This window comes from Protobothrops mucrosquamatus, unplaced genomic scaffold, assembly GCF_001527695.2.
Source record: "Protobothrops mucrosquamatus isolate PMUCROS unplaced genomic scaffold, P.Mucros_1.0 scaffold741, whole genome shotgun sequence".
Lineage (NCBI taxonomy): Eukaryota > Metazoa > Chordata > Lepidosauria > Squamata > Viperidae > Protobothrops > Protobothrops mucrosquamatus.
In genome coordinates, this window is record NW_015387013.1 from 177,641 (window position 1) to 191,396 (window position 13,756).

The 13,756-nt window shown below is 43.0% G+C and overlaps 1 protein-coding gene across 1 annotated transcript in view; it reads left to right on the plus strand.

Annotated features, from left to right (window-relative positions):
* Positions 1-6,149: 6,149 nt before the first annotated feature.
* The window catches only part of ZNF609 (zinc finger protein 609), a 45,374-nt gene continuing 37,767 nt past the window's right edge, over positions 6,150-13,756 (plus strand). The window contains exon 1 of the mRNA XM_015818444.1: positions 6,150-7,022. Within this exon, the coding sequence (XP_015673930.1) occupies positions 6,270-7,022 (753 nt within the window). The 5' untranslated portion in view covers positions 6,150-6,269. The remainder of the gene's footprint in view (positions 7,023-13,756) is intronic.

Consider the following 13,756-nt stretch of genomic DNA (forward strand, 5'->3'; position numbering starts at 1 on the left):
CAAAGGAGAACTCGCAAGATTATGTGTACAATGAAGAAACCTGCCATGTGGGATGAATCTTAAAGCAGATCTATTCAGCATGGCGCAAAAAAAAAGTAATTTTTCTCAACTAAAAAGACTCTGCTTTATTTTTAAAAGATCAGTATTTTCATTGGGAGGATAAAAGTTACATAGAGAACATAAGAAACTATTTCTGATTGTGAGAAATATGAATGTTAGGGGTGTTGGCATTTTATCCCTTGAATTGCACAAAGTTGTCGCTTAAATTGCTATCTCCAACTGAAAGCTGGAAATGTTGGGGTTTAATTTAAGCTGTAGTCATCATGTTATCTTTGAACATTTGAACAGGAAAAAAGTTTTTATTTTATTTATTTTGCCATCCATCTTGCCACAATACATAAACTGAACATTTGAACTTAAAAAAATACTAAATTCAAGAATCAGATTGTCTGATTATTTAGGCAAGTGGAAACTTTCTTGGGCACAATAAGCACCTTTATCCATAAAACTGTTACTACCATGTCTGTTATTTGGGGCCATGTAACCTATGGCCTCCTGTAATTGTGATTTACAACATTGATTTTTTTAAAAATTAAGCTTCTTTTTCAGATCATACAAACTGTTCTGAAGTCTTGCTGTTTATTGGCTCCCTCATCTACAAGAGTGTCATATAATTATATACATGGGCATAACTCAGAAGCAGCCTAATGGACATATTTTATGACTGTAGTCATTTGCGTCAAAAAAGCGTTACCCCCCCTGACACAAAGTAAACTTGCCTTTTTATTACTTTTTAAGTACTCTCTGCTCCACCTTGTACCCTGGTAATAATCCATCTGTGGTGCAGCTAAAGAAATTGTCATAAAGAGTGAGTCGAGCAAAATCCTCTGTGTGTGGTTTTGTTTGGACTTTTTGATGTGCAATTATTTCTAAGATGAGAACCTGGAGAAATAATGACTCATGTAGACCCTTCCTAATTAGAATGACTTTGTACGTTATTCTAAGTCACCGACAGGTGTGGATAATCCTATGTGGCCATTTTTATCTTTCATTTTGATCTTGCTTTCCTTGTAACATCCCAATCTTTGTGGCTGGGCATGCATATTATAGACAGGGCCAAGGGATTGGGGGCGGGGTGGGGGGTGGGAGTTGTAACCCTTGCACATTTTTGTAGTCTTAGGGGATCTTGCCTCAGAAAGAGAGAAGCAAAGCCCCCCCCCCCCCCGCTTCCCCCTGCCAGCAGACAGTTCCTTGAACGAAAGCAGTGAGTTAGGAAGCTCCTTTGTGCAGATTCCTTCATCTCCTTCTGGCTGCCAGCTGGCTTTCATTCAACATTGTTTTCATCGCTGGAGAGAGCGCAAGAGAGAGAGAGAGAGAGAGAGAGAGCAACATCTTAAAAAGGAGGCTACAAAAAGACATGGGAGTTGCTCAGGGAAAAAGGAAAAAAGAAAAGAAAGATTCAACCTGAACAAAGCAGCTGGAGGGAGCTCCGCTCTGTAGTGTTAGGGGCTCAGAGTGCAGCAGCGTCGTCCTCCTCCTCTGCCAAGCGAGATGCATCCCCCCTGAGTTTCTTTAGTCAGGAAACAAAAAAGGAGCCGCCTGTGTCGAGGTGGTGGACGGAGGAGAGCCGTGGGCTGGCTGCCAACCCCAGGATGACGGGCGGCGCGGCCCTAGAATACAGCAGCTGCTCGGCCTTCCACAGCCCTCTCCGGAAAAGGAGGCACCTCAGAGGCTGGATGGGGTTAACGGAACAAGGTCCCGGCTTGCGTGGAATTATTCTGGGCCCTCCAAGGTAGGTATGTTAACAATTGTCAGAGGCAGATCCATCTCAAAAGCTGCTTTGTTCTGCTCTGATTGCTCTCCCTTGTTTTCGTGGGGATCGCCTGGAGCCAGAAGGCACACAAACTGGCTTGCTCCGGCCCTGGAAAGGCAAGGCAACCATCTGAAATCCTGTGAGCTTGGCCATGCTCTGGCGCTGTGGTTGCCTGGTGCTGGAGATTTTCCACCCGTTTCTGTTGTTCCTCAGCGATGGCATTCCTGAAAGTTAATCGGGCTGAAAATTGCTGTGGGTAATGTCTGGAAGCAACTCAAGAGTTCTTTCTGCAGGCTTGAATGTAGCTGGTAGGAGACGTTCTCTTTGTATGTAGCTGAAGCTGCTGGTGGGATCAATCCATCTTTCGGTGTCACGTCGTCGTCGTTCCCACTTGGCCTTTCTTTGCCTCTTACTTCCCCGCCAAAGGTCAGCAGTCGTGCAGGCTGCAATGATCAGCAAGAGAGCAGAAACTGTGTGAGGAGTCAAAACGAGTCTTTGCGAAATCTAATGGAGGTGTCCTCGTAGAGGCTACAATTTGGAAGTGAACTGTCAAGTTGCTCTTTAGTGACCTAACTCTTTCTCGGAATGCAGATGCAGCTGATGGTGGTTTCATGCAGCCTTTAATGGAGTTAAAATATTTATGTCTGGCCCCTGCATATGGGTGGTTTTTCCCCAAGTGAGAAGCCGTCTCTCTCAGTATTTCTGTTCCAAGACTTCCCTTAGAATCCTGTTGGAATACTGCCAGTTGTGCAAGTGAGTACATGCAGTTTCTGCTTTGCACGGGTAGAATTCTGCATGGCAAGAAGGAAATGGGGGAGAGTTCCTATGCTTGGACTGATTTCTTCCCCATCTGATCTCAGTAATTTCTTGGGGTTTGGAGGCCTATTTCTGATTTCTGCACTAGACATTCTTGAGGGGCAGCGTGCCACAAGCTGCAAGCTAAGGTGCAGTTAGATTAGTAGGATGTATGATTTCAGACCTCTGGCTAAATCCACAGTGCACAGAGTTTATTAGTTACATTTTCCAGCCATACTTTTAAACAAAACTAAATATTGGGACTTGCGTGTAATGTACAAAAGGCAAACTTCTGGCTTATTTCTGTTATATTTATTTGCCGCCATATGAAAGTGATCCATAGTTTACAGTAAAAATACAGCAAAACTAAAAATACGGTAAAATTTTAAGATACATTCAATAAAACAAGCAATATTATTAATAGGATATTAATATATATGATAACCAGGACACAACTCTAGAGTATAGGGTAACAAATTGCAACTTGAAGGCTCTGGAAGAATTCCATGTCTGTTGCCTTCTACAGTGATGCCTGTATAGCTGCCAGCCTGGCCTTTGAGGAAAGGCTGTTCCAAGTGTAGGGGACACCACAGGGAAGTACCCCTAGCCTCCCCCCCTTTTCCACATGGTTTATGGTAAGCACCCCAATTGAGAACAAGTGCCCAGAATGGGCATTTCTAATTGGACGAGTCTATCCTGAAGATACTTGGGAGCCAAGTTCCATAAAGCCAATATAATAACGTATCACCTGAAATATGAGTATAGTATGATTGTAGTAGTTCCATCTGCTACTGTATAAGCTACTGCATTTTGTACCAGCGCCTGTTTCTGAGTAGCCTTCAAAAATAATCCCTGATCAAGCACACTATAGTAATCTTAGTGTTGTTGAAGACGTGACTTATTTTAACAAGAGTTTGGGCAGAAATTATTCACACACCCATACCTACACAACCACACCCAAAGAAGCCTAGACAGGCATGAATCTAAGACACCAGAAGTGGAATTCATATTATGAACTCTAATTTGTATTAGTATAACACCTCCACCCATTGTAGTAAGTATTTGTTGGAGCATATAGATAGAACTGTGGTGGCGCAGTGGTTAGAAGGCAGTATTGCAGGCTAATTCTGTTGACTGCCAGCAGTTCGATCCTGACCGGCTCAAGGTTGACTCAGCCTTCCATCCTTCCGAGGTTGGTAAAATGAGGACCCAGATTGTTGGGGGCAAATAGGCTGACTCTGTAAAACTGCTTAGAGAGGGCTATAAAGCACTGTGAAGCGGTATATAAGTCTAAGTGCTATTGCTATTTGTCCTACAAGGCAAGGCATAGTTTCTATAGGCAGCTTTTTGTGCCATTATGTGAACACGGGAGGAACAACATACAGTAATATTTTGTCTAGAACTGTTTATGTTTGAGGGAGAAGGAAAATTTTGGAGAATTGTGTTATGTTGCTGTAGGTGAAAATTACTCTAGCTTGAGATGAGTTTGAAAGTAGACTACTTATTTAATCTGTAGGTAGAAAAGCCAAAATTTCCACATACACCTTTTCTATGTTCTTAAAATGTGTGCTTCTGCTCAACTGAACAAATGATGAGAGCCTAGTCTGCTTTATTAAGCGTTCAAGTACCGAATGCAGGTAATATTTATGGCAGACGTGCAATTGTAACATATAAGAAAAAACAAGATTAGCTCGTATTTGATTGCAGTGTGTTGTTTTCTGTGATGAGTGTAAAGATATGATTGCCATGGAGGATATTTACTTTTTTAGTACTGACAGAGTTGGTTGGCATAAAGATAGTTAACACTCCCTGTTTTTATTTGCCAGGTGTGCAGTATTCAGATCTGAAGCAGGAAAGGCGTTCCAGATCCAAGAAGGGTAGATTTACTGTGCCTGCCAGCAGCTCCTTAAAGATGGTGGAGTTTTTTTTTCCTGAGCTGAATGGTAAACATATTTTTCAGGGGCCATGTGTAAGTCTGGAAAAAAGCATGTCTTCTTTAAAGAACCTCTGGCAGATACAGTAAATACATCAACCCCATCTGAAGCTTCTTTCCTGCTTTGGAGCCGAGCACTGCATGCCAGATTTATAATCAAGACTGAAATGCAACTCTTCAAATTCTGTCATCTGCCATTTTTCAGTAGGACAATTTAATCTGTGTATCGCAACATTCAGTCCTCCAAAAGCACGATGCTTTTTTTCTCTGTGTTAAAAGCAAATCGGTCTTGGGATCAAAATAATTGTCATGAGTTATAAAGACGTCTTAAACCGAGGAGGTTTAATTATTAATAGTAACCACATTATTAACTTGGTTTAGGATAAACCATGTATGCAGTCTCCTGATACGTGCTTGAAGATGGATTTGGGCTATATTTAATACAGCAGTGCTTCTGAGCAGGCATCCTTCTGCAAATCTTAATTCCCATAAGCCTTTTCAATTTGGCAGAAATGTCTGTAGAATGCTGTAATTTCTCTTCCAGCCTCTTGAACAACGGCAACAAAAAATGAAATTGCACGAGGCTGATGATTTTCAAGGAGTGTTAGTATGCACAGGTTCCTGCTCTTCTGACTGTAGGACATGTTTCTTGTTCTATTAGTACATAAAAAAAGATGGGGCACGTCGATAATTCATTTTGTGGCTCTGCCCCTTCTGCTCCAGATAGGAAGAAGGTTGCTTCTGATCTCATTAGGTGGAATAAAGGCTTAGGGAGAAGATGTGACAAGCCAATCAGCCAGAATATTTCAGGGAAACAAATAGTAGTACTGTAAGCTATGTACTCTATCAGAAGGTGGGGTAGCGAGAGGCTGCAGTTTTTCCAAGCCATTCCTGATTCTGCAGTTGCTTATGCTTCTATATTTATCTACCGTAAAGGCAAAATCACTGCTGTGTTTTTTAAATTTCCTGCTCTAATACCAACTCTCAGCTCCTGAGGTGAAAAATCTCCATAATGATCTGTCAGAGAGCAGATTGTTTGCAGCCAGAGTCAGAGAATCTATGAGGGAACGAATGGAAAATAGTACAGGCTACTACAATCATATGAATTAACTGCTAATATTATACCGTGTTCCTTCCTCCTGATCTACTTTATCAACCTGCATCCTTCTGCTACCGAAGCATAATCTTTGTACTTTGTGGAATTAGAGAATAAAATGAAAATACAGTACCCATCTCTCTGAAAAGCAGTATTGCTGTTGTGTTCCCGTAAGTGTTCCCCATGTGTTACAGTACCGATCATCAGTATCTCGTGCTTAGCATGGAGCAGCAAAAGACATAATGGGTTCATAGGCAGCCATGGGTTCATAGGCACACCTGAAACTGCCCTTTGCTGGCATTTGGCTGACTGAAGGAAAAACGCTATTTCATCATTTTCATAATTTTCTTTCAGCCTGAAATTAAAGCAGGAATAGGTGCTGCTATTCTATTACTCTGCATGTAAAATCCTTTCCCCTATTGGTGTGTTGTGTACGATTTTAGAATACACTTCCTAAATAATGGCAATGTAATTATATGTTGTCCCTGCTTTTCCTTTCAGCCACTATGTTATCACCTGGGTCCTTCTTGATCACTGGAGGCTTGAGAACATAGCTGAAGCTGCCACTTCACACCCTGAGGCTGAAGGAGCAGCCAACAGGCTCGAATCTTGAGGTGGCCGTTAACTCTAAGATGTCCTTGAGCAGTGGAGCTACCGGAGGGAAAGGAGTGGATGCAAACCCAGTTGAGACATACGACAGTGGGGATGAATGGGACATTGGAGTAGGGAATCTCATCATTGACCTGGACGCAGATTTGGAGAAGGACCAGCAGAAACTGGAAATGTCAGGCTCCAAGGAGGTGGGTCTGCCAGCCCCGAACGCTGTGGCGACACTGCCAGAGAACATCAAGTTTGTGACTCCGGTGCCAGGTCCGCAGAACAAGGAAGGCAAGTCCAAATCCAAGCGGAGTAAAAGTAGCAAGGACAATGGCAAGGCTGCCCCGGGATCCTCCCTCTTCACGCCAAGCGAGGGGACTACTGGCAAGAAAGAGGTTCAGGGGCGCTCGGGGGAGGGTGTGAACTCTGGGGCTTTGGTGGCTGCCATGGCCCCCAAAGGCTCTGAGAAATCAGCCAAGACTTCTCGCAGCGTGGCGAACTCAAAGAAGGAGAAGGAAGGTGGCTCTTCCAAGAGTAAGAAAGAAAGGAGTGAGGGTGTGGGAACTCCAGCAGAAAAGGAGCCCACGGTCCTCCAACCGCTTCCCTTGGCGGTCAGGGTTGGGCAGTACGACGGTGGCCAAGGACCTGATCCTACTGCTGCCGCCACCGAGCAGCTTGGAGGTATAGCTATTGACACGGGATCTGCGCTCAACCCTTTGGGAGTTAAATCAGAACTGGAAGATGGGGAGAGTGAGTGCCGACAGCTCAAAAAGGTCAAATCAGAGAAGGTAAGACACAGGTTGGTTTTCGGGGGGGGGGGGTGTTTCCTTGGACGCTGCTTTTGCTTGAAATCATTAATATCATTTTAATATTAATATCCACAGCGTTTTCCTTAATAACGGGTGGAGTATGCTGTCCCATAGTTTATATGATATCCTATTTGGCTATATGGTGTCCCTTGTTCTGGAATCTTGATAGTTAAATGGGTGTCATTCTTGGCCCAGAAGAACTGGAAGGCTGATTTTGTAGTTTTTAAATCTGTTGACGGGAAGGGTTGTTTCTGAAAGGCAATTGATGGAATGATGAAGGTGTAGCTATTCATCGTCTTCGTTGATGCTATAAAAAAATCTGGGAACTTCCTATCCCAGTGATGGCGAACCTTTTAGAGACTGAGTGCCCAAACTGCAACCCAAAACCCACTTATTTATCACCGGGTGCCAGGTGGGCGTGGCCCACTGAGTGGGGGTGGCTGTGGTGGTCATGGCAGATTGGGTGGGTGTGGCCAAGGTGGGCGTGATCACCTCGATGTTGCTCGTGGGGAGGGACGCCTCTGGGGCCCGGGCAGGGTTGGGGGGGATCCAGGGGGTCTCTGGCAGGTGGGGCGGTGGGCAGCAGGCTCGTCCTGCTGGGTGAGGTGAGGCAAGGCGAGGGTGCCATTGTCGCAGGGCAAGGCGAGGCAGGGGCCGGGGCGGCTGCTGCCTGACACCATCGGCCCCCGCACACAGAGGCCAGCGAGCACATGGATGCTGGGATGCATTTGGCCATGTGGGACCTCGGTGACTTAGCAGGCGGCTGGTTGAAGAGGGACGGTTGCCATCTCCGGGGCATGGCGCGCGTGCCCACAGAAAGGGCTCCGAGTGCCGCCTCTGGCACACACGTGCCATAGGTTCGCCACCACTGTCCTATCCTGTTCTTTATATTGTTTGTACAAAATGATAGTGATTTCAGTGTAGCCTGTATCTCGGGCTATTTATCGTAGGCACGTGGTCCTTGGTTAACAACGGTAATTGGGACCAACATTTCTGTCACCGAGCAACGCAGTTGTAATGTGTTCTTGTGACCTCACTGGCAATCCCAGCAGTCCCTATTGCCGTCATTAAGCAAGGATCGTGAATTGTTAAGCAAGAACCTCATTACCACTTTGCCAATTTCCCGCGACCCAAAAGTGACAGGAAGTTGCACGTCCCATGTAGCAGTCTGGCATGTTGGCAAGTGGCTGCCGTCGGGTGGGGAGGCTGCGCGGGTGGCTAGGGCAGCGCAAGCAGGGCTGAGGGTGGGGGCTGCCGCTGGGTGGGGAAGACTTAGCATTGTGTCTTGCAACTTTCCCTGCCAGCTTTCCATTCACTTTGCTTGTGGAAAACCAATTGGAAAGGTTGCAAATGTTGATCCCCTGGCCACGGGGCACAGCAGCCATTGAAAGTGCAAGCAAGGTGGCCAAGTACACAGATTGCAGTCATGTGACAACAGGGTGCTGGACAGCTGGAACTTAGAGGACCAGTCACGAGTTCCTCTTGTTCCGCACCATCGTATCGTCAAGCAGTTGCCGAACGAGCGGTCATTAACTGAGGACTGGCTGTATTCCTAGGACAGTGATGGCAAACCTTTTATAGACCGAGTGCCCAAATTGCAACCCAAAACCCACTTATGCATCGTCGAGTGCTGGGTGGGCGTGGCCCATTGGGTGGGCGTGGCTGCGATGGTAACGGCAGACCGGGTGGGACTAAAAAGTTCAGTCAATCAATTCCAACTTTGCAAGATCTTTTTTTTCCGCAAGAAGTTGAAATTGACTGATTGAACCTTCTTTTTTTTTTTTTTGCACATGGCAGTGGAGGCCTAAAGCGAAAAGGTTTTATAAAACCCAGCTGAAGGCCTAGGACTGGGATGACGGCGCGCGTGCCCACAGAGAGGGCTCTGAGTGCCGCCTCTGGCACCCGTGCCATAGGTTCGCCACCACTGTCCTAGGAAGAACAGAAGGAATGAAGCAGATAAAGCTTCTCGGGTTGCTTCAAAAGATTTTCAAAGCAAGACTGTGTGTTTAGAAGCTTGCGGGAGCTGTATGACTTGATATATTATTTCTGCCACTGCATCTCCCAGCACATCTGTGAAGTGTCACCTGCCCGTACTGAATTATTTATAGCAATGTATTGTTTTTGAGGAGAAAAGAGCATCTTCATGGATGGTGCATAAGGCTTACTTGACCTTTCAGGTGCTCCTCTAGGAAATGCTTAAAGCTAATGGCTTTCAGAGAATCAGATCTGTAGCCCAGCTGATAGGTTATTACTTTATTCTGCCTAGATTCTGGGAATAGCAAAGCTTTATGTATGTATGTGTATGCATTGCCTGGCCCTAGCTTTATTATTATTTTTATGTGGAAAATATCGATGTGGGAAAGCAGGGGAAAATGCACATAGCTACCTACTTATCTCATAAAGCAGTGTTTCTCAACCTTGACAATTTTAAGGCATGTGGACTTCAACTCCCAGAATTCCACAGCCAGCATTGCTGGCTGTGGAATTCTGGGAGTTGAAGTCCACATGCCTTAAAATTGTCAAGGTTGAGAAACACTGTCATAAAGGAAACAAAAATCTACCACTTGGGTTTAGATAGGATTTGTGAACACTTGTTTTCTCCACTACAGGGTAGCCATTCCCTAGCCTGATGCCTTCCAGATGGCTGCTGAAGTGGGACTGAGCTCTTGCTTACACTGTAAAAAAAAGGGGGAAACGCCTATTCAGTATCATTTTCTCCAGAGTGCTGTCAAGGTTCATCACTTTCCTATCATGGTTTTTATGGCAAGAGCTATTTGTGGAGGAAAAAGAAAACATACTTTGGTTTAAGTGCTTTGGAAGCCTCGTGATATTTAATAACTGAAATCTGCATTTTCAGGAGGCTTATATAAGAAGGGAAGATTAGTATCTTTATATCTTTAATTTCTTTCCTTCTCTATCAATACCATGAGCTAGAATATACTTTGGTATACAGCTAAAATAGCAGATATTGAAGGATTGGCAGATATTTTTTAACAAGTGAGTAGAGATGTTGGTTCACTGTATGTTTATTGCCTGTACTATTGAGCTAGTTTGCTTCTTTCCTATTGATTATAGGTAATGGTTTGTGTTTATATTGAAGCTTACTGTCATTACTTCTGTGCAGTATGAAGAAAAAAAAACTGGCGGTATTACGCCTTTTTTCAACCCACAAATGTCTACAGAAAACTGCCACACTAGTTCTGTAATATGTGGAATTTAGATTCCAGATTCTAAAACAAAATTGATTAGTCCTGTCAAATTGAGCATAGAGCTGGTTCTGCTTTTTATAGCAGTGAAAATGGCCTGTGGTAAACCTAATAGGAAAACATGCCTTAGTAAGAGTCTTGCTTGTTTCTCATTCTATTATCTCCAGGCAGCACACCCAATGGGAGTTGTATTCCCACTTACCTGTAGGGCAAAAAATTTAAGAAAAACTGTTCAGCTTGAATTTGGCAGTAATGCATATCTTTACAAAATTGGAGTAGCAACAGAGTCCACTTCAAGGCACCTTAGCAGAATCCTGTGTATTAGATTTGGCCTTGAACAGAAAATAAAAACAGTTAGGAAAAGGTTTCCCAGAACAGACTTTGCATGCATCAGAAAAGATTCTACTCATCCTTGTAAATCTCTCCCCCAGGCTGTTGTGTTAATTGGGAGATGTTTCTATAAGGTATAACACCAATATTTGTGGGGGGGGGTTCCTTTTCTTTTGTGATAGGCTCTCTTGCCCATGACCTTGGAAAAGAAATAACTAGAAGATCAGGGGACTAATGTTTGAGCGTAATGCCACTTCACTTCCTTCTGCCAGCTCAGAGATTGTGTGGCTGGCAGCTGGCAGTACTCTGGCTATGTACTGCTTGTGCTGATAATAGCACAATAAATGGCAGTTTCTTGCTGTGGGGCAACAACTTCGGTAGTGCCTGTGAGAGTAGGAGGAACAACCTAGTGGACTGGCAGCTCCATCTGTTATCATTGTTCTCTGCTGTGATGACTGTCTGGCTTGATTTAGGACAAATGGAGAACAAGGGGTAACCAGTGGACAATACAGCTTCACTTTCCCCCCTGCTTTTGTTGCAGCTTTGTTTTAATTTAAGAGTTACGGGGTGGGATGGGATGGAGAGCAAGCATGCTCCTCTGAGATACGGGATGCTGACATGATGCTATTAAATGGAGGAAGATGGGATTTTAATAAGCTTCTTGTAGAGGTATGTATGGGCAGCTGGTCTTGCACACATAGTGTTCTGAATGCATTCTTTGTCATTGTCAAGGATTAAAAGACTCAGTTACTCTCCTACTAAAATTATAGTTGGGGAGAGGCACCAATCTCAATTTACAAATCAAAGCTTTTCATAATGTATGTCAGTAATTATTTATAGGCCCAGTTGAGATTATCATGACAATCTTAAACTTGGGGGGGGGGAGAGAAACCCTCCCTTCTTTGTGGCAGAAACAAAATGAAAACATCCTGTGTCACTTTAGCATAAACAGTGGTACTTTGTTCCATATGAGTGGGAAAATTTTTAGCTCATTCTAAAATTGATTCATACAAGAATATGAAACCACTCCATTAGTGGAGTTTTTTCATTTCTGAATGCAGAGAATAAATCTTAACTTCTGAAACCAAAAGAGTTGCAAGCTTCACAAATGTTCTTGTCTGAATCAGATCAACAGGAAAGCTAGCCTTTCCTTAGTGATTGTAAAGCCAAAGACAGATTATGTGAAGCCTAATCTTTCAAGCAAACCAAAACCAAACACCTCCCCACCAGTGGAAACTAGGTAAAAGATAACAGGTAACAGGTAAGAGTTATCTGTTCTGGAAATAAAGACTTGAATCACAGCAATCATATTGAATTGCTAACAATGGGCCTGATTTTTTTTAAAGAAGCCTTATCAACAAATATTTATAGTTTCATTTGCATTTCAGTTGGCACAGAGTTAGCCTAGTGAAAATAAAGTTGGGTTTTTTTAAACAGCAAAACATGAAGGGCCTTCAGATAAATAGATGATAAAGTGAAATACAGTAAATATTTAATACTGATTAGATAATACTGATTATTTTCAATCATCATTTTTACCTTCTCTCCTGCTGATGGCAGTTTTGAAACTATTGCAAAACCTGTTCCCAAATTATGGCTGCTAAGGGAGAATTGTATGTCCTTCCTTCCTTCCTTCCTTCCTTCCTTCCTTCCTTCCTTCCTTCCTTCCTTCCTTCCTTGTTCAGGTAAAGAGTTCAAGAATTGCTTGTTTCTGTATGAATTGGGGAAGCCTTAGGAATCTGATATTTTTAAATTGTACAATCAATAAATCTGCATGTCACAGACTAATGTAGAAATCTGGACTTGGTCCTTAGCACTTCACACAATGGGATATTATGAAACAGCTCTCACTTAATTAAAAACTATTAAAGCATATATAGTTTGCAAGGATCAAATCAAATTTTATTGTGGTCACAGAGCAACATATGATTGAAAGGCATGGAGAAGTATAGTGAATGTGGGAGATGGCCAGGTGGAGTCCAAAGGTGGGGTTAAATGCGTCATCGGTTTGGAATCCTGATGCAGCCACAAGAGACTTAAGTCCAGCTCTCTATGAATTTTGTTGACTCTTTATCTACTGCCAATTTGCCTTGACGGTTAGTCTTGTGCATAGGTAGCCTGTAATAAACTTATAGTGCTTTGAACTCCTGTTCCTGGTTACTTGCACCTGACAGTGAATCATGTTGGTGAAAATGAAATTTAATTAATTTCTTCCCCCCCCAAAATATCATGACCTTTTAAACTGCTTATTTTGTATTTTGCATTATGTGACTTTTTTCCTGATGGGTATATATGTATTTAGAGATTTTGGAAATATGACTCATAAGAAGTCATAATTAATGGCAAGATAAAACTTGTTCGATTTTGCCAGTTTTAAATAAATTCAGCTGACTGCTGGGGTATCCTTCTGGAGCTTTGTTCAGAGTTGTCTGCTTCTGAGGTAAAAGGGTTAATAAAAACTTTTAAAAGTTAACACTTCAGTAAGACTTTAGAAGTTAACGTACTTCAGCTCTCCTTTTTTAATTTATTTGTCTGCTTTCTCATGCAACAGTTAACTCAAAATAGAACTTTCTCAAATTAACTCAAAACTAGATAAAGCGTGCACTGAGATTTATACAGCATATAAAATGGTTTTCTGCATTGCTTTTATCTGCAAATGTGGTACCAATTTAATTTGACCTTCACAAGAGCCTCTATATAACGTGTCCAACTCATGGCCCACGGGCTGTATGTAGCTCTGGTCTGCTAGTATAGGTAGTCTTCCACTTACAACCACAATTCAGCCCAAAATTTCTGTTACTAAGTGAAATGTTTCTTAAGTGAATTTTGCCCCATTTTACGACCTCTCTTGCCGTATTTGCTAAGGGTATCACGGGAGTTGTTAAGTCAGTAACACAGTTAATAGGCAAATCTCTCTTCCCCATTGACTTTGCTTGTCAGAAGGTCACAGAAAATGATCATATGACCCAGGGACATGACAACCATCATAAATATCAGTCAGTTGCCAAGTCTTTGAATTTTGATCATGTGACCCTGGGGCTGCTGCAACGGTCGTAAGTGTGAAAAACGGTCATAAGGTCTATCTGTAATGCAGCCCGACAAGATCATTTATTATTATGTGATTTGTAGGCTGCACATTGACTATATTGTATATTTTATAGGCAGCCCAAGACAATT